General features: G+C 40.2%; 2 protein-coding genes and 1 non-coding gene across 9 annotated transcripts in view; 1 reads left to right on the top strand and 2 right to left on the bottom strand.

Moving 5' to 3' along the window:
- Window positions 1-597: 597 nt before the first annotated feature.
- GSKIP (GSK3B interacting protein) lies at window positions 598-19,532 on the bottom strand. Of its 3 annotated transcripts, none has more exons than XM_012536721.3 (3): window positions 19,436-19,532; window positions 4,716-4,984; window positions 598-2,377 (listed from the first exon to the last, which is right to left on the bottom strand). In XM_012536721.3, the coding sequence occupies exons 1-3, from the start codon at window positions 19,461-19,463 to the stop codon at window positions 2,216-2,218; spliced, it is 459 nt and encodes a 152-aa protein (XP_012392175.1). In that variant the 5' UTR covers window positions 19,464-19,532; the 3' UTR covers window positions 598-2,215. The 3 variants fall into 3 exon arrangements, with proteins under 3 accessions (XP_012392175.1, XP_033275643.1, XP_049561372.1); XM_033419752.2 differs by lacking the exon at window positions 19,436-19,532 and adding an exon at window positions 19,090-19,248; XM_049705415.1 differs by lacking the exon at window positions 19,436-19,532 and adding an exon at window positions 18,690-19,079.
- LOC117200278 (small nucleolar RNA SNORA27) lies at window positions 18,451-18,577 on the bottom strand. Its single transcript, XR_004481749.1, has one exon. It is a non-coding gene; the product is annotated as a small nucleolar RNA SNORA27 (small nucleolar RNA).
- The window catches only part of ATG2B (autophagy related 2B), a 78,582-nt gene continuing 75,343 nt past the window's right edge, over window positions 19,519-22,757 (top strand). For 2 of the 5 annotated variants that reach the window (XR_007475288.1, XM_033419713.2), the window contains exon 1: window positions 19,523-20,243. Coding sequence is in view for 4 of the 5 variants with exons in the window: in XM_033419713.2 (XP_033275604.1) it covers window positions 20,082-20,243 (162 nt within the window). In the remaining variant the exon portion in view is untranslated. Of the gene's footprint in view, window positions 20,244-22,757 lie in introns of all 5 variants that reach the window. The other 3 variants (XM_004262376.3, XM_033419699.2, XM_033419748.2) reach the window with 2 other exon arrangements.

The following is a 22,757-nucleotide window of genomic DNA, read 5'->3' as shown; positions in this document are numbered from 1 at the left end:
CATCCTTGTTGTATATCTTCTGCTGAATCATGTCACTATGCTAGATTTCTAGGCTATTACCAGCACAGAAGTTATAAGCCTTGTAAAGGCTTTATTACCACTATTTTCCAGAAAGGTTTCACCAATGTATCTTCCAATAGAGTGTAACTATGCCTCTCACTAAATCTTTATTGATATCATTATATTTAAATAAGAGAAACTATTAAATTATTAGGTAAAATGGCTCAACATAGCTAAGCCTATTTTCCTTTCTTGAATTACTGGTCTGGTCGAACATCCTTCAAGTGATTACTGGACATTTGTATATTTTTCTGAGTTGATCATATTATTTGCCCCTTATTCTCATTTTTCTCTTACTGACTTATAAGAGCTACTTATTTGGAGGTCCTTTCTTTTTCTTTTGGAAGTGAAATCAAGGGTTAATTTATCTGGTTAAATTCTTTTAAAAATCTAGGTAAAATGAAGGTTTTAATGTCTAGTGGAGGTTTTGATATGTGTAGTTCTATTAATGTCTTCTCTCTCTGTTGCTCTTTCATAGTAATAAAAAGAGCAAATCACTTCACACCGAATACAGAATTCAAAAATGGAAACGGAATCTCTCGGAATCAAACATTTATCACAAAATGAACGCTTTCAATTTTTAAACATACAATCACTTTTCATACTTAACTCAAAATTAGTAAACAGAATTTTATTCAGACTTTACAAATATCCTTTACATTTAGCCTGAGATTAAGCATGAGAAAGTTCAACCTGAAGTTAGACTTCATTACCCAAACACGTCAGCATCTGAAAATAAAGCTGAGGATGAATGTTCATTTATCAAACATAATTTAAGCATTCCAGTAAACTCTGACAATGAAGAGTGACCCAAACCAAACTTTAACTTGCTCTGGTCTATATGATCTTCAGAGCCTAGAAGTACCTATTATTTAATAATGATTTTAAAAAGTCTTCAAATGACAAATTATGAAGGTGTGTCCAGATGTGGAATTTTAGTTCAACATTTCTATAGTTGCTGCTTTAGACTAGTATTAAAAAAACAACTCCCCAATCCTTATTATTCAACATGTACTTGAAAACATGTAGCAGCATGGTATAGTTTATTTTTATAAATATTAGTACCTGTAATAAAATATAAAATACAGAGTCTCCGTTTTTCAAATATTAAGTCTCTGAATGCTTCATTCATCCTTTGGTTTCAAACCCATACGATGCACTCATATGACATTGCAGATTTAGCATTCAGACAGAACACTGTACATCTGTTGGGGAAGGAGGGGTGCTGTGGGAATACCAAAGCGCTACATCATAGAAAGGAAACGTTGAAGCAAAAATACTTTCTGAATATATACTGTACATTATGTAAACAAACATTCATAATAAGAATCAACACAGGCCAAAATATTGTTTTCTAGGACATCAGAGTCTTTTTTCTTTTAAATCACACACACTGAAGATGCTTTTTGTTAGGAAAAGAATGGAGCCTGTTCCTATATTTGCTTATGTGCTTAAATATCTTGGAAACAAGTAATTGTTGCATTCATTTGCTAACGGTTTGTCCTCTTACTTGGCTGGCTGTTGCAAACAGGAATACAGTACTATTTCAGTACCTGTTCTTCACGTAATACTAGCTACGTAATATAGAATTAATTCATCTTTATCAGTCCATATTAATAATACAAATAGATTACATGAAGCAGTGAATTTCAAAATTTGTGCAGGAGAAACTAGTTGATAATTTGTTTCCAATAAGGCTAGTAGCAAAATAATTACTACAAAGTCAGTCCAAGCTAGTAGCAAACCCCTGATTTAGCAAGCTGAATCAAAGTTTGACGTTAGTTTATTTCCTATATTACTGTGCAAATCTAGAATTTCCTATGTAAGAGAGAGTGCTGGCAGCATCAAAGTCCTGCAATAAGAGAATGAAATACTGATTAGGTTTTCAGAATGCCAGAGATACTATATGAAGAAATCTGAATGTCTTAATGATGGTGTCACAGCAATGGCCTCAGGATTTCCTTAATGAATCACAAACTAAGAAAGACAATTCATTAGTCAATAAAGTTCTCAATCAAAAGCCTAAATGTGAAGCAAAAAATCATAAAGACACAAAATCAAAGATGCATTTTCTACTATGACCACCTGGAAGAATTTCAAGCTTTAGGTCAACATTGTGTACCAGCAGCAGCCTCTCTAACAGGAAAAAACTTAGTCATGACTGTCCATCCCTTTTCAACGCTTCCAGTCTTTGAAGGAGTGCATTTCCAAATGCTTCCCGGTAGGCAGGGCTAAGTGTATCCAACAAGGAGTAGACTGTTTCATGGTAGGGAGTCTGTAAATGATCGTCCACCTGGTCAAAAGCATAACCTACCACCTACAAGAGAAATGCAGTAGTGAATAAATAATCAGATTTCATCTTGGTACAGAAAGCAAAAAAACCCCCAACTTTTTACATGGGTCATTCTCTGACATTATGTGTTTCTCCATCAATAGTTAGAATACACATATTTTTAATACAACCTGTAATATTTAAGCAATTCGTAACATACAGGAACACCACCAGCAAAATGCTCTCGTTATAATTTTTTTCTCAAAATTTAAAAGGTCTGTTTTACCTACTTTTGATCCTAAAGGAATGTAAAATACAGAAAGAATTTAAAAAGCTATACAAAAATAGTATTTCATTTTCATGGTCTAAAACATACTTCCATTTATTTTGGGGTTTTTTTGGCTGCACCACACGGCATGTGGGATCTTAGTTCCCTGACCAGGGAACGAACCCGTGCGCCCTGCATTGGAAGCACGGAGTCTTAACCGCTGGACCGCCAGGGAAGTCCCCATGCTTCTATTTAATTCCACATACACTGAGGGTCTTTTTATAAAGGTACTATAATAAATAATTATACTTATTATTACTACAGTGTTATTAGTCCATATTGTTATAATTTATGTGATTTGGACTTTGTATAAAGAATTCTAAAATTTATTTGAAGTTTTAATTCTGCCTTATAATTAGTTATCTGAAATGCCACTTTCATTACTAATACATTACTTATCTGCTCAACTCTGTGATATAAAAGGGAATGTTATTCTGTGTGCTTCTCTGTGTGTTTTTTCCCCTTAAACACAGCTAAAGCTTTTTTCTTCAACAGGATTATAAGACCTATATCATGGTTCACCAGCACAGTGTAGGGCAAAATCAACTTAGGTTTTGCTGACTTCATGAAAGCTTGTGAATTCCCCACATGAACCCCACATTTCATGACATCTATTCAAGCCATAGGAGATGCAAGTTTATGCTGGAAACAGAAGCAGAGTTGTTACTGCACCACTTCGGGACCATGCTCTGTCCCAGCACTTTCTACAACATATTACAATTTTGTTTGCCCCTCTCTTATCCCCACTAGACTGTGGTCTACCTGGGGACAGGGATCATGTCTTATTCGCATGGTTTGATTTCTAATTCCTCACACAGGATAGTTACTCAGTAAATGTTAACTGAATCAGACTGAAAAAATAAATATTTGAGTACTTACATGTCAGGTTTTATAACTGATCCAGATCTTTCTGCAAACTTTATTCACATAACCATCCCCCAAATCCCTTTCAGTTTTTTTTTTTTTAAATCTCCAACTTACAGATAAAGAAGTAGGGACTCAGGTTGACTGACTCACCCAAGGTCACTCAAATTCACATGTAAGACTTCTGACTCTCATTAGAACGTTTCCTACCTCACCAGAATTAAACAGTGTCAGACAGAATTAATTTACCTGGGGTCATTTATCTCTACTTTCGATTTGCCTATTTCTATTTAACATCCACTTCTAAAGACTGCAAGTTTTTGGTACAAATTTAGGAAGGGGAGCACAAAGATTAGTTAATTCCGGGACTACTCCCAAAGCCAAGCCTCATCTGTTGGGGAACTAAGGGTAGTGACGATGCTGGCCTTGCAATCGGCTTCAATGTAAGTGATCCTCTATCAAGGGATACACAGAACACACGATCACATACATCTTAGGTAAATTGAATCTAGTGAAATAAAGAGATGTTCATGTGCTTGTTTAATGTACCACATGACATTTTTACTTGCTTAAACCCTGTGCTCTACTTTATGATACTGCGTATCTTTGGGAGAACTATCTATAGAAACAGAAAAGTCAGAGATTTTTGACCAAGACAGAAGGTTATTTATTTATTTTGGCTGTGCCGCACGGCCTGCGGGATCTTAATTCCCTGACCAGGGGTTGAACCTGGGCCCTTGGCAGTGAAAGTAAGGAGTTCTAACCACTGGACCTCCAGGGAATTCCCTCAAGTATGTTGTTTCAATAGAAGAGACATTTATAAGAGGTGGGAAAATATTCAACACAGTGGCTGCAAAACTCATCCAATGCAGAGAATGCATTATTCTGGTAAACATATTTAGCTAGAGATAAGAAATAAGTTAATCTGGGGGGTGATGGTTACAACAAAATAACTCTGCAAATCAAATCTGTTTCTTCTTTTTCAAAAAATCCAATTTTCCCATGTTGGCTGAAAGACTTTAGTATTAATAAAAATTCCTAGGGAAAAAAGCTTTCCTTAAAAAAACTCAGAAGCTACTGAGTGTCAAGTTCTCATCTAACACTCTTTCTCACTCCCTGACTCCCTGCCCTTTTTGATTAAGTGGTAAAGATGTAATTTTTTTTTTTTTCCCTAAAGAGAAAATGACTTACCCTGAGCCCGGCTTCAGTGAGCTCCAGGCAGTATCTATTCCTTTCTCTTGTTTCCACATTGATATAGGCCACATCGTCTGCACAGCGCAGGGTTTTTGAGACAAACATGGTGTTAACAGCAAAGAGAACATCATTTACAACTGCTTCAGCTTCCAGTCTCATGTCTTTCATATCTGTTCCTTCAAAGCCATTAAGCTCTGCATCTTCTTCAAATCCTGACACACTGCTCAGCTCCATGGGATTACAGTCTGTTTCCATTCTGCAAAAATCTGGATATAAAACGGCTTATAGAAAGACACTCCACATACTAATGTTTGATTAAAAGCAGTTATGCCTTACAACTGCTACTTATTGGAAAACATTAATGAGTTAACAACTTTTAGGGAAAATATTGCCTAAAACCATTTTCAGTAGTTTTTCACAGCAAAATTACAGATACCTATAGATTAAAAAACCCCCCAAAAACAAAAAACTCTTGTTCTCCACTTCTCCTCAAAAGGTTAATCCCCATATTGGTACGAATTCAGAATATCAGTTTTTAGCTATTTCAAACAATGCCAATGTAAAACTCCTAGTACCTACTTCTTTTTAAATGTATTATTATTTTTCTAGGATAGATATTTAGAACTGGAATTGCTGAGTCAAAGTATATACTCATTTTAACTTTTAATAGATACTGCTGAGTCACCCTTCAAAAAAGGCTGTACTGACTGATACTCCACCAACAGAATATGAAGGACTGTGCTCTTTTTCACCACACCCTTTCCAACCCTTTTTAACATTTGCCAACTTGAGAGGCAAAGAATGATGTCTCATTGTTTGAATATGTATATCCTTGATTAAACAACCTTTGGGTATTTATAGGATATTTTTAGTTCTAAGATCATACAGCTATTAAAAAAAACAAATAAAAATGAACTAAGTAGTCTGAAATCAAAGTTTAAGTCTTTACCTACTAAGGTACACCCTCAATAGTTCCTTTTATGACTTCTCAATTTGGGGTTTTGCCTAAGAAGCAATCTTCCCCATTCCACGATTACATTTTAAAATGCTCTAAATTATCTTTTGAATTCTCATTCTCTATATTTAACTCTTTGATCCGTCTGGAATTTATTCTGTGTAGCTTTATTTTCCAAGTGGATAGCCTATTGTCCCAACACCACTTACTGAATAACTCTTTTTACTATTTACTTGAACTGGCTCACATATTATACACTGAAAAATATTATTTCTTGTGCTAACTTGACCCAATATTACCGCCAGTCTGCTATGTAGTTCTTGCTTCTCTTCTGTGACTGGGGGAGCAGTTTTGTTAAAAATTCTAAATGTATGGATGAGAAAAGTTAATAAATGTGAGATTGCTTTGGAATGTAAAAACAGCTTTTCAGAATAAGATATACTTTCTTTTTACCTGTAGGCTTTAAAAGTAAATTAAGATTTCATTTCTCTGATATGGATTAAGCACCCATTGTCCTAAATGCAGGACGACTGTTCAACTTGTTATGAACATTTATTTGTACTGTTTGTCTATTACCTTACAAATTCCATCCCTTTTTCTAAAGTTACCAACTTGTGCCCTATCTGTGTGATGTTCAAAATCCTTTAAATTAGTGGTCCTCAATTGTGGCCAAAAACCCCACCTGAGAAACTGAATCAAAACCTCTGGGAGATTTTTCTGGGTATTTTTTCAGAGTTTCTGGGTGATTCTACTGTACAGCCAATGATCTGAATTATTAGCAAAAATCTTAAGGTGCTAGAGTTCCTATAGCTGCAAGTCATTTGCACATTATAAAAGTCAAAACTATTTGCTAAAGGCAACTTATGATAAACTATGTAAAGCTCTTTCAAAAAACTACATAGAAAACTGGTACAAATAATATAATCCTCCAATCCTATTTCAACTAATGATACGTTTTAAGGGTCCTTTATCTTGTCTCCCACAGCACTTCATAGGATTAGTCACTCACTACTAACAATACAAGTTAATTATAAATTTATCAATTATTGCTGGAGGAATTTGTCAGGTAACTGAAATCTAATATTGACTTAGTATATATGAAAGTGAAAATATTTGATTTTCTAAAAATGTCTACCTTCTCTAGAAATAATCATTATATTCCTTAATATTACACTTGGTTTTATGTATAAGAAATGAGACCATTTTATTTTTTTACAAAGTCAGTTCTGAAGATTTTGAAATGTGACTGTCTACCATAAATCTGTTAACATCCTGAATGGCAAACATCTTTATTTTGCTCAAGTAATCAAGTACCTTAACTACAGATGACAGAAATAGTAACTGTTACATGAAAAAGATGTTTATATGAGAAAGCTTTTAAAGAAAGAGCCTAATTCACTGCAACTAGGACCATAGTGATATGATAAGCCAAAGAATCCAATACTAGAATATAAGACCTCACAGGTCAGTAAAGCAGGTCATCAAACTGTGGGTAGTAGTTAGCACCAAGGGGCAAAAAAAGAGAAAGACACCTTTCCTGAGACTGTGAACTTTCAGGAGATTTTTCTCTGAAATGCTTTTGAATGATGCATTAAATAGCAGACACATCCAGAACCTCTGATGATACATAAGAATTGACAGATTTTAGTACTGAAGCATTATACAAGTTAACGTTTTAAGCTAGCATTATTTTAAGGTATTATTACAATTATCTTTTGTTGGTATGACAAGCTCTTGATTATTTATCAATACCCTTTCCCCTTCCTAACAGCACCCAGATTTTCCAAGAGGAATCATAATACCTCCCCTTCCCCTATTTTTTTTTTTTTAAGTTTTTGGCTGCACCCCATGGCATGTGGGATCTTAGTTCCCCAACCAGGGACTGAACCCACGCCTCCTGCATTGGAAGGAAGAGTCTTAACCACTGGACTGCCGGGGAAGTCCCCCCTTCCCCTATTGAGTAAAGTAACCAAGCAATTTGCATGAGATTGACCCCAATCCCAACTGAAGACTGTCCTGAACTTATCAATACACTGAATTCTTCCTAGTCATTTTATTTTTAAAATTTATTTATTCACTTATTTATGTTTTGCTGCATCAGGTTTTAGTTGCAGCACCCGTGGTCTTCATTGAGGCATGTGGGATCTTTTGTTGCAGCACGGGCTTCTCTCTAGTTGTGGCATGCGGGTTTTCTCTAGTTGTGACACGCAGGCTCCAGGGCACATGGGCTCTGTAGTTGTGGTATACGGGGTCCAGAGTGCGTGCACTCTGTAGTTTACGGCACACAGTCTCTCTCATTGAGGCACGCAAGCTCAGTAGTTGTGGCATGCGGGCTTAGTTGCCCCATGGCATGTGAGATCTCAGTTCCCTGACCAAGGATCAAACTCATGTCCCCAGCACTGGAAGGCGGATTCTTTACCACTGGACCACCAGGGAAGTCCCTTTTCTTTAATGCAGAATAGTTTACAGCACACACTTTAATGCAGAATAGTTTACAGCACACAGCCCCGGCTGTCCCTGGTAGCCATCCCAAGATGAGGGAAACTCAAGGATGATGCTGACAATGGGAAAACAGAGCCAAGAGATTCACAGAGAAATGAAGCCCGAGCCCTGACAGCTGCCCAACCTTTGCACTTTTCAGTTATTGCAGCCAATAAATTCATTATTTTACTGGCAACTGAAAGCATACTGAATTAGGAGTTACCTAAAATAAAAAGCACTCATTAATCTCGCTCTTCAACAGCTTTACACAAGAGGTTTAAAAAAAACGGAACCATGATGATATTTTTGTGTCTGTCATGTAGAAAGTGCTTAATAAAAGCTTTGTAGACTGAGTATCAACATGTGTATTAGTTTCCTATTGCTGCTGTAACACAAACTTAGTGGCTTAAAATAACATGAATTAATTTTCTTACAATTCTGGACGTGAGAAATCTAAAACCAAGGCATTAGCAAGGCTGCATTCCTTTTGGAGCCTTCAGGGGAGAATCTGTTTCCTTGCCTCTCTAGCTTCTGGAAGCCTCCCGCATTCCTTGGCTCATGGTCCCTTCTCCCTCCACCTTCAAAGCACATCACTCCACTCTGGTTCTGTGGTCACATTATCTCCTTTTTCTGACTCCTGGCACCCGCACTCTTTTATAAGGACCTTTGTGATTGATTATATTGGACCCACTTGAACATTCCAGGATAATTTCCCCATCCAAGGCCCTTAACTTGAACAAACCTGCAAAGTTCCTTTTGCCATATAAGGTACTGATAATACATTCACAGTTTCTGGGGATTAGGACATGGACGTCTTTGTGGGGGGGTCATTATTCTGCCTACCAGTATCCATAACCTATCAGCAGGGAAAGGAGTATAAAGGTAGTCAAAGAGACTTCATTTTCTGACTTTCCTTTTTGGAACAGTCATAGTTTACTTTTAAAAGGAGGTCCAGCGTACTTGTCAAGCTCACTGCCTTCTTTGGAAAGGTTCCTTAGTTACAGCTTTCATGATTTGTATTCTGTAACTCCAGCACCGTGATACAGCGAAATGAACTGGATTTGGGTGTTATAATTAAAGTCACCATTTCGAGGCTGGCAAGGGGTTTATGAATTGTCTTGAATCAAGAGCTCTGTCCAACTACCCGATTCTGGATGGTGACTGGTTCATCCAATCAGATCCTCTTTTGAGGAGTATGAACACAGAGCCAAAAAACATGAATTCAGTGTGTGATGAAAGGAGCTACAGAAGCAAAGCAGGGAGCAACTGGGTAGCCTTACCAATGGGGCACTAGAGAAGTGGTTTCTATACTTTGATTATTCATCCCAATAACCAAAAATATTTTGAGCAGATACCTCATCATATGTATATTTATTTACATATCACAATTAGCGCATCAAAACACATAAATATGAATTTAAAGAGAAGGTAAACTATGAAATATAAGCTTATTTTCTTCTTACTTCTCAATGGATTATCTTGTGTACCCAAGTGTAGAAGCCTGTAGAAGCCATTGAGGATGGGGACATATACGTCCATGTTGGTGAAGGGACAACTGCTAAAATTACTAATGAAACATTAGAGATGCTGTCAGGTTACCAGAATGGTTGACTCATCAATGTGATTCCTGTAAAAATCCCTGGATTCTTCTGTAGGCTAAACAACTTATCATTGTATGAGAAATTCTAGACCAGTAGAACTCTGTGCAATGATGGAAATGTTCTTTATCTATGCTGTCCAATACAGTGGCTACTAGGCACACGTAGCTATTAAGCACTTGAAGTTTCGCTAGAGCGACTGAGGAACTGAACTTCAAATTTTATTTAATTTTCATTCATTTAAATTTAAAAAGCTAGTGGCTACTGTATCACATAGCACAGGACTAGACCTTTGTGAATACTTGTGGATAATATAATGAACTGAGTTTATATTACTGTTGAAAACAATCAAGATATAAAGGTACTAAATTCAGCTTATTTTATATGAGTACCAAGATTTGGAAATAGGTATGTTAGAAAATCTATTTTGAATCTTAGCTAATCTATGGAGGGAAATTAACTGTCAGTGTTTCATTGGTAAAAATCAATGAATTACTTCATTTTTTTATCTTTTCAATTTAGACTCTAAGTTTATTTATCTAGCACTTTTCTAAGCATTAGAATACTAATTAAGTATGTTTACCGGTAGTTTACAGCCTAATTTGAGAAATAAGACAGGCACATGAAATACGTACACAAATATTAATGCCACGCACATGAATCATAACACAAAAAATGTATAATTAGAGAAAACAAAATGTCTTGGTCCTACTACAATCTTACCACTCAACTTGTATAAACTTGGGCTGGCCATGTAACCTCATTGGTTTTCTCACTTACAGAATAAAGGGGAATGAATGGGAAATTCTTTACTGTTCTTGAGAGCTCTGACATTCCATGATTTATGACATAATTGTTAAGTTACTATGGGGCTTGACTCATGGAACAGGTCAGTCAAAATTGGGCTTGAATGAGCACAGATGAAAAGTTATGGATAAGCAGAGAAGACTTGACAGTTGTGAAGGATTCTTCAGAGGGAACAATGCATAAACAAGGCCCAGGGTGTGGCAGGAATTGTAAGGAAACTGGACTAGGTAGTCTACTACAAGGAAAATGCTAAGAGAATAACAGATGGGAATGGCCCAATGTGACAAGGTGCTAATACCTAGACAACAGAATTTGATTTTGGTACAACAGGCTGTTTTAAGCTCTTGAGAATGGGAAGAGCAATGTCTTTATATTTAAAGTAGGTTCCTTGTAGGCAGTATATAGTTTGGTCCTGCTTTTTCATCCAATCCGATAATCTCTACCTTTTAATTGGAGTGTTTAGACCATTTACATTTAATATGATTACTATGATTATTGATATGATTACTATGATTGATGTGGTTACTATCTTGCTGTTTGTTTTCTATTTGTCCCATCTGTACTTTATTCCCTTTTCCTTATTTTTCTGCCTACTTTTGGACTGACCACTTTTTAGGATTCTTTTTTTACATCCTTTGGTGGTTTATTGACTCTTTGTTGAACGTTTTTGATGGTTGCTTTAGAGTTTATAATATACATCTTTAATTTATCACACCTTCAAGTGTTCTTATACCACTTCATGAATAATATAAGAACCTTACAAGAGTATATTATACAGTCTTTGTGCTATTTTTGTCATACATTTTACTTCTACATATGTTAGAAACTTCATAATACATGTTATTTTTGTTTCATTATTATTGTTTTTAACAGTGTTTTTTTGTTTGTTTTTTGGCTACACGTCATGGCTTGTGTCCCTGACCAGGGATTGAACCCAGGCTACAGCAGTGAAAGCCTGGAATTGTAACCACTAGGCCACCAGGGAATTCCCATTATTTTTGCTTTAAATAGCCAGTTACTTTTCAAAGAGACTTAGGTAGTAAGAAAAATGCATTTTATATTTAACCATATGGTTACTATTTCTGATGCTCCTCATTTCTTTGTGTTGATCTACATCTATAATCTGTATAATTTTTCTTCTGCCTGATGATTTCCTTAAACATTTCCTGTAGTGTAGGTCTGCTGTTGATGAATTCTTTCAGCTTTTCTATGTCTGAACAAGTCTTCCTATCACTTTCATTTTTTTTTTTATAAACTTATTTTATTTATTTATTTTTGGCTGCACTGGGTCTTTGTTGCTGTGCACAGGCTTTCCCTAGTGGCGGCAAGCAGGGGCTACTCTTCATTGCAGTACACAGGCTTCTCATTGCAGTGGCTTCTCTTGTTGCAGAGCACAGGCTCTAGGCGCATGGGCTTCAGTAGTTGTAGCACGCAGGCTCAGAAGTTGTGGCTCATGGGCTCTAGAGCGCAGGCTCAGCAGTTGTGGCACATGGGCTTAGCTGCTCCACGGCACGTGGGATCTTCCTGGACCAGGGCTCAAACCCGTGTCCCCTGCATTGGCAGGCAGATTCTTAACCACTGTGCCACCAGGGAAGCCTCACTTTCATTTTTAAAAGATATTTTTGCTGGGTATAGAATCCTAGGCTGACTTTTTTTCTTTCAAGAAAAAAATGTTTCCTTCAAGCAAAAAATCAAAGATGTTTCTCTACCGTCATCTTATTCGCAGTTTCCCGTGAGAAATGTGATGTCAGTGTTATCTTTGTTCCTCTTGGTGTAGTTTTTCTTCATGTTTCTTTTGCTTGGGGTTCATTGAGCCTCTTCCATCTGTGGGTTCATAGATTTTAGCAAATTTGGAAAAATTTTGGCCATTATTTCTTCTAACATTTGTCTCTCCTCTCTCTGGAGAGTCCAATTTCATGAATATTAGTCCAAGTGAAGTTGTCCTACCCCTATGCTCATTTTTTCACTCTTTTCCTCTTTGTGTTTCACTTTGAATAGTTTCTATTGCTATTTAAAGTTCTTTTCTAACCTTTTCTTTGCTGTATCTAATCTCTTATACTTGGATTCTTCTTTAAAAAACATATTTTTTATGTATCTACTTCATTTGCTCAATCTTTTCTCTAATTCTTTTAAACATATGGAATAATTATAATAAATGTTTTAATGTCACTGTTATTTCTGGGTTAGTTTCAATTGATAGATTTTTCTAATCGTTATGGGTTGCATACTGCTTCTTTGTATGCCTGATATTTTTTGATTGGATGCCAGACTGTGTGGATTTTACCTTTCATGGTGCTTGATATTTTTATATTCCTATAAATATTACTGAGTATTGCTCTGGGATGTAGTTAACTGGGAAAAGCTTGATCCTTTCAGGTCTTGCTTTTAGGCTTTTTAAGGCAGTATCAAAACTCATTTAGTCTCTGGTTAATTTTTTTCCCAACTACAGAGACAAAACCTTTCTGAGCACTCTACCGGATGGCCTATGAATTATGAGATTTTTCATTCTGGGTGAGAGGAACTGGAACTATCACTGGTCCTGTTTGAGCTCTGAAAATTCCTCTAATTCTTTTGGGTAGTCTCTTCCCCAGCCCTCGGGAGTTTCCTCACAACTATGTGTTGATCAGTATTCAGCTGCAGACGGGAGGGGGATCCTCTGTATTTATCCACGGCTCTAAGAAGCTCCCCTCCTTCTAGTACTCTGTCCTAGCTGCCTTGGCCTTCCTGGAATCCTAGCTTCTTATCCTCAATTCAGGTAGACTGCCAGTTCTACCTGGGTTTCTCCTCCCAAGGCCATGCCTAGAAATTCTCTCCAGGCAATAATCTGGGGCAACAGTTTGCATCTTGTCTCTCAGGGATCACTGTCCTTCACTGCCTAATGTCCAAAGTCTTAAAACCATTGTTTCATGTATTGTTGCCCACTTTTTTTGTTGTTTCAGGTGGAAGGGTAAATCTGGTCCCTGTTACTCTATCTTAGCCAGGAGTGGAAGGCTTATTAACCAGTTTTCAGCTAATTTTGGAATCTTATTTCATCAGTTTTTCTTTCATTGATTTTGGTCTCTCCTATATTATTTTGAATCAACTTCACCATCTTGTTGGTTCTTTTTGGCTGCGTTGGGTCTTCGCTGCTGTGTGTGGGCTTTCTCTAGTTGTGGCGAGCGGGGGCTACTCTTTGTTGTGGTGCATGGGCTTCTTGTTGCAGTGGCTTCTCTTGTTGTGGAGAATGGGCTCTAGGCGCACGGGCTTCAGTAGTTGCGGTGCGTGGGCTCAGTAGTTGCAGCACGTGGGCTCTAGGGTGCATGGGCTTCAGTAGTTGTGGCACGTGGGCTCAGCAGTTGTGGCTCGTGGGCTCTACAGTGCAGGATCAGTAGTTGTGTCACAAGGGCTTAGTCGCTCCTCAGTATGTGGAATCTTCCCAGACTAGGGATCGAACCCGTGTCCCCTGCACTGGCAGGCAGATTCTTAACCACTGCACCACCAGGGAAGTCCTAAGACAGTTAAAGTAACTGGCAGCTTCAGTTTCAAATGAAATGAGAGCTTTGAATTTATCTGAATTTCAAACTACTGTTTTGAAAGTAAAGATGAATAAAGTTGATTAATTCGCAACATTTAGAATTCAGGCGAAGCTAAAGCTAGTTTAAACTTTATTTTCTGTAACACATAACATTTAATGTTTTCAATAGCTCTGAGATGCTTATTTTGAAATTAAAAATTTTAAATCAGAATCATTTGCATTACAGACATACATTATTTGTAATTCAAATAAAAAGGGCTTATCTTTCCATTTGTACACTGATTTATAAAATTACTCTGCACCCCACTTTCAACAAAGACACACATACACAACCTAGTAATAACAAATCAAGCCACCAGAATTGTATTGTGCTTCAGCTGATTAAAGAGGAAGGTGATGGTGAAGAAATATATAATGTTCATTTGAGAAGTCTCTTTTTTTTAAAGATTTAATTGGCTTTATTAGGCAGTTCATGAATCAGGCAGAATCCCATCTGGCAACTAGAGCGGTACTCCTGGAGAAGTCTTTTAAACTGTAAAAAATAGGCAAGAACACTACAACCCTGTAAACAACCTTTCCTTTGAAACCAGAAATAGTAAATGAGATTCCAAGACTAAAAAATTGAATGCTTAAGAACTAAAACCAAAATAACTCCAGGAATTAGTTTTTTGTTTCTATATAACCCACTAGGTTATATAGAGGATTTGGTATTATATTTAATATAAGGTACATTCTAACCAACATAAATCAGTATCTAAAGAGATATGAAATAGAAAACCTCTTTGTTTTCCATTTAAACTCTAAATTGGCTCTCTACCAGACTCTGAGCAATATTCTGTTGCCAGCACCTTCAAAAATTGGAATACCTTATGGTTGCTTTTAGTTATTCTGGTAGATTGCATCACCTTGCAAAAAGTTTCCAAATGATTCCTTATAATATCATCCATAAATTATTTAGGAACCGCTCTTACTTCATCTGTTGGTATAATTTTTGGACTGTGTTAGTGGTCTGGGGAGAATTCATGAAACTAGTTATCAAGATATTGTTCACTGAATTCTTTATTCTCTACTTCTTAATTTAGTAGACTTTGTTTTGTTTCATCACAAATTTACAGCATTAAAGAGCTAGCAAAAGACTAGATTTGTCCTTGATGACAAAAGAACAGGCGTAGAAAGACATACACGACTGTCTGCATGTCTACAGCATGGCAAAAGAGCAGAGCCAGAATGACTTCAAGAGCAGTATACAGATGTCAAATTTACATTTTGAAAGAAAGTTCGATTTTTCAGTTGCCATTACAACAGTCAGCTGAGGGTTAGAATGTAATATCTTAATGATGATTACAGCTGACCCTTGAACAACGCAGGTTTGAGCTGCACAGGTCCACTTATGCATAGATTTTTTTCAATAGTAAATACTACAGTATTACACTATCCATGTTGATTGAATTGGCGGATGTGGAACTGCGTATATACAGGGCTGACTACAAGTTACATGTGGATTTTCAGTTTTGGGGGGGTTGGCGTCCTTAACCCCAGCGTTGTTCAAGGGTCAACTGTACTTTTATTTATATCATACATCACAGTCTGGAAAATCCTCTCAACATGAATAAGAAGTGGCCATATGGTGTGATGGTTAAAGGGATCTTTTGAACAGACTGATCGGGGCTAGAATCTCAGTTCTGCCACTTACTCTGCGACTTGAGGCAAGATATCTTAATCCCTCTAGTCACATGTTCCGCCGCCCTAAAATGAAGCCAACAAGAGCATCTATCTTAAAGGGATCCCAAGAGAACTAAATGAGTGAATATATGGAAAACGCTTAGCATGGTGCTGGGCACGCAATAAGCTCAAGAAATATTATCTGCTAATTGTTAAAAATAGAGTATTTAAATATCTTTAAAGAAGAAAGAGTAAACTCTGACCTAAGCCCTTTGACTCCAAGTTCCGTGCTCTTTACAGTATGTGGAGTGGCTGCAGCTGCGGCCTTTCACGGCTCTGAGAAGCACGAGACGCAGGAACACTATTATCTTTTTCCTGTTACCTCAGGCACAAGTCTTAGAAGGACAAAAACATCTCAGCTTTTTTTTTCTTTCACATGTTAACGTGGATTTCTTTCATGGATGATTTTTTGACATGACTCATTCAGCCTCTGGTATATAGCCTCTAACCTGTCATTTCAAATCTTTTCTAGAATTTTTTGGAAGTTGACAATGTTTGGTTGGTAATTACCTTCATCGTCCTCCCTTAATTAGTGTTAGCTGTTAACATTTTGTGATAGTACTTTGTCTTTGATAAAACACAAAACACTGTTAGGATGAGTCTGTACTCTATTTGAGCTAGAGGTATAATAATGACAGATCCCAAACCTTAACAATTTATGCCGAATTTCTCCTACGAAGCATAAAACGTACCCGGCAACACACTTAAGACTGTGAAGGGAGCATGTTTGTTTTTACAAAATCTTCTAATTTTTATGTCCCTTTTCTGATATTTGAAATTTCACACATTCTATGGACAGTCTGAATGTAATTCTGTATTCCAAAAGAAATCACTTACTTAACATTTCAACCTGAAAAGAAGTCAACTGTACTCATTCATCAAAAGTCTGGTTCAAACCTCCCAAGGTCTAGTCTAACTCCCTGCCAGATTGGATCCCAGTTTCATACCACTTTGTTTACACTCCTTTTATGGTAAGCATTATAATTATTCATAAACATGACTTATTATCTTCCAAATATATCCGGAATCCAACTGCTTTTCCCATCTTCACTTCTATCACTCTAGTCCAAGCCACTGTCATCTCTGCCTGTATTACTGCAATATCTTTCTAACTGGTCTTGCTTTTTCTCCTTTGGTCCTCTCCCCTCCACAAGTCTATTCCCAACACAGCAGTTAGCATTGATCCTGTAAACATTTTGGCCAGATTATGGCACTGCTTTCCTCAAACCCATTCACCGACTGAATAAAAAGGCAGAGTCCTTATAGTGGCCTACAAGGCCCTATATGACCCCTCCCCCCGCAAACCCCCAGCTTCTCCTCTTTCCTTCACTCCCTCCTGAGGTTCCTTGAACTCGCTAAGCACGCTCTTGCCACGGGCCTTGCGTTCTGCTGTTCCCCCTGCCCAGAAAACTCTTGCAGGTATTCACTTGCCTTGCTCCCCAGCTTTCCCTAAGTCTCTGCTAAAATGTCACCTATTAAACAAGAGAGGCCTTCCTTTATCCGCTATATAAAAGTGGCAAGGGCTTCCCTGGTGGCGCAGTGGTTGAGAGTCCGCCTGCTGATGCAGGGGACACGTGTTTGTGCCCCGTTCCGGGAAGATCCCACATGCCGCGGAGCGGCTGGGCCCGTGAGCCATGGCCGCTGAGCCTGCGCGTCCGGAGCCTGTGCTCCGCAACGGGAGAGGCCGCAACAGCGAGAGGCTCGCGTACCGCAAAAAAAAAAAAAAAAGAAAAAAAGAAAAGTGGCAAATCTCTCTGCTCTCCATTCCCTTTATATTACTTTATTTTTTTCTACAGCACTTATCACCACATGGCATATGACATGTTTGATTACTGTTTGTTTCCCCTCCCTTCAATAAAATGTAAGCACTCCATGAGGGCAGGGACTTAATCTGGTCACTGCTGTATCCCCAGTACCTAGAACAATCCCTGGCACATAGCAGGCAATCAGTAAATATTTACTGAATTAAGGAGTGACCCCTTCACTATAGAACATAAGCTCCTTGAATGCCTCTTTACCTTTTTCACATCACCAACTGTGGAGACTTTCATTCAAAGGACCCTTAACAAACATTTAAACATGCATGAAGAGCAAGGGAACTGAAGTTACCAAGAATGCTTGGGACAAGTCTACAAAGAATGAGGGGTAGCAACAATCCCAGCACCTACGTACAGTGGAAAGCACCCTGGTTCCAAAATGAAAAGGTGAAAAGGTGGAAAGGGGAACCAGAGCTTTCTCCATTTGCCAACACTTGTGGGCTGTGTTAGTATTTCTAAGGCACTGGTGAAAGTTATCAGCATACAAACAAAATCTTCTTAACCCGGTCGTCTTAATTCACTATTTTTTTTTCTTTCGACAGTTTCATTTATTAAGTAACCATGAACCTTTTTACCCACAGATAGGATAAATCAACAGTGTTGGCAAATTTAAAATCATTTACTAAATCTTACTGAACGGGGCCTTGAGGCAAACATCCCCACTTTTAAGCTCTCTTCTAATGAGGTGACAGACTCAATTATTTGGTAGAAATACCAAATAATTTAAGCAAAACCGGACGGCTAATAAAATTTACAACTTTAATTAAACTTTCTACACTCCGAATACTAGAACTGCTTAGTGACAAACTCCACAAGACTTTCCAGTAAGCTTATTACAGTTTGTTTCGTCTGACAGGTTACAAGACAAACACCCAGTCTGCTTGAGTTTTAAAAGGGTATTTCCTTTGCTTCCCCGGAATAACCAAGAAAGACAGGAGTCCAACTGGTAAAGCGGAAGTCGGGTTTAATTCACTATTCTTGATTAAACTGGATGTATCGGGACTCCGCTGGTTCCCTACGTATATCGTTTAAGTTTCCTAACAATATTTGGAGATAAGATATTACTAATGTGCTCACAGTTGGCGAAGACTCCGAGAGGGCAGCGGCCGCTTCGAGGGGGCTCGGCTAATGAGCGCCAGGGGCGGGATTCTAACCCAGGACACTTGGCTTCCGGGCCACGGAACAGCGGCACGCAGGCCTTCTCGGGGGTGGACCAAAGTTAAGGGCCGGCTCCGCCTCTGCAGGAGTTGCCTCCTAAAAGGCAGAAACACGGCTGCGCAGATTCCCAGAACCGCACAAGTACTTTGCCCAGGTTTCCGCGGGGTCAGAAGGTTCTGGTATCGATCAGAGAGAGCAGTTCTGCCTAGAAAGCTCAAGTGTCTTGGTCGCTGGCGCAGCACACGCAGGATAAATAAAGCGCTTTGGAAACTGCAAGCCTCTAGACAGACAGCGAAGCTGAAGCTCAGGAAAACAATACCTGAATGAGGCGGGCGACGAATAACTTGCTGACTATGGGCACCGGCCAATACGGGGGGTGGGCGTGGGGGGGAGAGGGATGCTCGAGAGGGGCTGCAGCCCTCCCCGTAGAGCCGGCGGCGTTCGAGCGCCCGTTTCCGGGGTCGGGGTCTAAGCTGCCTGGGACGGCCCAGGCCGGATCCGCCCCCAACCCCACCCCCTCTCAGCCCGGGCACCGGGCCGCTTCTGCCGTCGCCCCTCACGGCCCGGCCTGCAGAGCCACGTCCGGCTCAGAGGGCCCCCAGCTCGCCCTCGAACCCCCCTCGACCCCCGGCCGGCCTCTCGCCGCCGGCCCCGCGACTGCTCACCTGCGCACGCCCCGCGTCCTCCTCTCATTCCCTCCCCAGGCCTCTGGAACCGTCCCGCGGCGCCACCCCATCTCCTCCCCGCCCTCGCCCCGCCCCCTCGGAGCCGGAACTGCCCCGTTCCGGGTCCTTTTCCCCGCCTCCTTCGGCCCCCTGTGTGGCGTCACTTCCGCCTTGCCCGGCCGCGCGCTGGAGTCCGGGTCTCGCGGACGCGCCGGTAGCGTCCCGCAGTCGGGAGCGCGCCCCGTGGATGACAACAAATTCGTCGCGCAGCAGCGGTGGAGGTGTCCGCCTCAGCCCCGGCCTCAGGCCTTTCCGTCTCCCCGCGTGATCTCTTGCATCCTCTCTCTGGGCCGACTAGGACCTCCTCGGAAGCCCCCGGACTTGGGGTGACGGGGACTCCTCTGCGCCTTGTCCCCGCCAGGCCTAGCGCGAGCGGCGCGGCTCAGGTGATGGGGTCTCCCTGAGGGATTCCCGGCCCCGAGCGGGCATGGAGGGGCCTCCCCGGGCTTAGGCTTCGCCGCGGCCTGGGCTCGCAGGCCGGGACCTGAGACGCCGCTGCAGCCACAGCAGCGGCCTGGAGCCGGAGCCTGGACCCCCAGGCCGGAGCCGTCCGCAGCCCCCGCCGGCCCAGCTGCCAGCCCTCGTCATGCCTTGGCCGTTTTCGGAGTCCATCAAGAAGAGGGCCTGTCGGTACCTCCTGCAGAGGTACCTGGGCCACTTTCTGCAGGAGAAGCTGAGCCTGGAGCAGCTCAGTCTGGACCTGTACCAGGGCACCGGGTCCCTCGCCCAAGTTCCCTTGGACAAATGGGTAAGAGCTGCCGGCGGCCAGCCGGGAGGGACTCAGTCTTCTCTTTAGCGCGATTCGAACGAGTGTCATCCAAGATTGGTGACGTTCAGTCCCTCCCTGGGGATTGTTTGGCTCCAGGTGGGGCAGTACTCCGAGAAATGTGTTCAAGTGTCGTGTAATCTGTTTCTAGCAAGTTTGCTCTCCCAAATCACGTGTTCAGAAACTTAACATAGGTAATGGAGTCTACCCTGTGGGAATCAGCGGAGTCAGTGGTTTGGGCGGGGGTGGGTGTCTGTGAATCTGGCTGAAAGGGGTCCATGGAAGGAGGTGATCAGTGCTGCCCCTTTGGGGAAGGACGGGTCTCGGGGTTCTGTGCAAACAAGTCGTATTTCATGGGATGACACTCTGGAAAGATTAAGGATGAGGAGGACCTTTGGGGATGTCAGAATGCCTAGGTATTCATTTATTTACTTGGGGTTGGTTACTTGCACACCGCGGCCTCCGTACAGCGTTTGGCATCTGGAAGAAAGTTAGGCGAAGGCCTCCTCTGCCGGTTTGCCTGCTTTTGCTTGATATTGTGTGTAGAAGGCCAGTCGGTGAACGGTAGTGTGGCTCTAATGGTGATGCTTGGTTGTGCCTGTTTGCTTCACGTGACAGATCATAACAGCGGGTGTTGCAAAAGCGCTGAAGCCGCAGCGTTCAGACATTTAAAAACCTGTTTTCCGCTTGTCATCCAGAGGTTGTGAGTTGACTCGTCTTAACAGGTGCTTCACGTACAGTTGAACCTGCATCTGTATGTTTTCAGTGCATAGTATTTTACTTCATGTGTATTCAGCCTTGAGTTTGGCAAGAATGGAGTGGCTCTCCCACTTCCCCCAACTCTTATTTGTTCCACTAGAGTTTGTGGCTTACAGTTTGTGTTGGTTGTACCATTCTAAAGTATTACTATTCTGAAAACATTCCAACACGGTTTACATTTAGGAAATCATCAATATAGGTAACTTTCCTGTGGTAGCTGGGCAAAACAAAAGGAAACATTTTTTTTTCTTGATTTAAGCTGTGTAAAAAGCTTGTGAGTTTTTTTTGTTTGTTTTTCTTTTATGTAAAAGTATTTTAATAGAGTAGTGACTTCTTTAGAAACCTGAAAAACTCAAATTATGCTGACACCTTACTATGACCCTTAAATTAATTTGTACTGGTGTAAATAAGCATGTAATTTTATCAGCAAGTGGATGACCTACACTAGGGAGAGTACACAGGATAGTGGGAAAAGCCTTGGCTTGAGTAGCAAAGGACCTAGTTCCAACCCAGGCTAGCCCATGCTGCCACAGTTAGCCAAGTGACATTGGACATAGTAATTCACCCGAGTTCAGTAAACATTAATGGAGTATCCACTCCGTGCCAGGCACTGTGTCAGGGTACTGCATTGCTGTAATTCTTACCAAAGGATAAGGATTCTGATGGGTATTTTAAAATTCATTGACCCATAAGTCTATCGTTTGGGTACAGTTATGAATAGACTGTCTTTAAGGAGGAGGGTTGGATATTTATTAACAGTCTTTTTTGGGTTGAAGGACTTGGCTGCATTATTCTTTTTTAATTATTTATTTATTGAAGTGTAGTTGATTTACAATGTTGTGCGTATGCATTATTCTTTTTTTTTAAATTAATTTATTTATTTTTGGCTGCATTGGGTCTTTGTTGCTGAGCGCGGGCTTTCTCTAGTTGTGGCAAGCAGGGGCTACTCTTCGTTGTGGTGCGTGAGCTTTTCATTGCGGTGGTTTCTCTTGTTGCAGAGCATGGGCACGCAGACTCAGTAGTTGTGGCTTGCTGGCTCTAGAGCACAGGTTCAGTAGTTATGGTGCACGGGCTTAGTTGCTCCGCGGCACGTGGGATCTTCCCGGACCAGGGCTCGAACCCGTGTCCCCTGCATTGGCAGGCGGATTCTTAACCACTGTGCCACCAGGGAAGCCCCTGCATTATTCTTTAATGACTTTTCACATTAACCCTATAAGGTGGGTATTATATCTATTTTACAGATGGAGTTAAATAATTTGCCTCAAGTCACACAGCTAGCAAGTGGTATAGTGAGAATTCAAGTCTCACTCCTAAGCCTGTTATTTCTTTATTAATCACATGGCTTCAAGCCAAGGAAAGAGCAGTTAATGTAACTGAGCATTTGTTTATTTCAGGCACTGTACTAGGCACTGTTATTTACGAGGTTTTATTTAATCTTCATGGGAAATCAGAGGTGGTAATATTTCAGTTTTACAGTTTGACTTCAGGATCATTGGAAAAGTAACTTATGGTTGGACTTAATCTGAAGGTTATATTTTGTTCTGCTTCTTGAAGGTGAGGGATATGCCCAGCCAAAATGATAATGTCAAATAAAGTATCCAGTAAACATTGGCTGTTGCTGGTTTCTTTATTTCATTATAGTGTGCTGTGTTTATGACTAAGATAAATCTTGGTGTGACGTTTAGATACAACTATTTAAACTTCTGATTGCAAATTCAGTTACTTTTGACATTTGAT

The sequence above is a fragment of the Orcinus orca genome, chromosome 2, assembly GCF_937001465.1.
Source record: "Orcinus orca chromosome 2, mOrcOrc1.1, whole genome shotgun sequence".
In the NCBI taxonomy this organism is placed as follows: domain Eukaryota; kingdom Metazoa; phylum Chordata; class Mammalia; order Artiodactyla; family Delphinidae; genus Orcinus; species Orcinus orca.
This window is presented reverse-complemented; position numbering and strand designations above follow the sequence as displayed.

Bases quoted from the DNA above. Each gene is read 5' to 3' on its own strand.
- GSKIP (XM_012536721.3), bottom strand. From the start codon at position 19,463: ATGAGAGGAGGACGCGGGGCGTGCGCAG. The intron at 4,985-19,435 runs GTGAGCAGTCGC...TTTTATATCCAG, and splicing joins AGGACGCGGGGCGTGCGCAG to ATTTTTGCAGAATGGAAACA. The intron at 2,378-4,715 runs GTAAGTCATTTT...TTTCTCTTGTAG, and splicing joins TCACTGAAGCCGGGCTCAGG to GTGGTAGGTTATGCTTTTGA.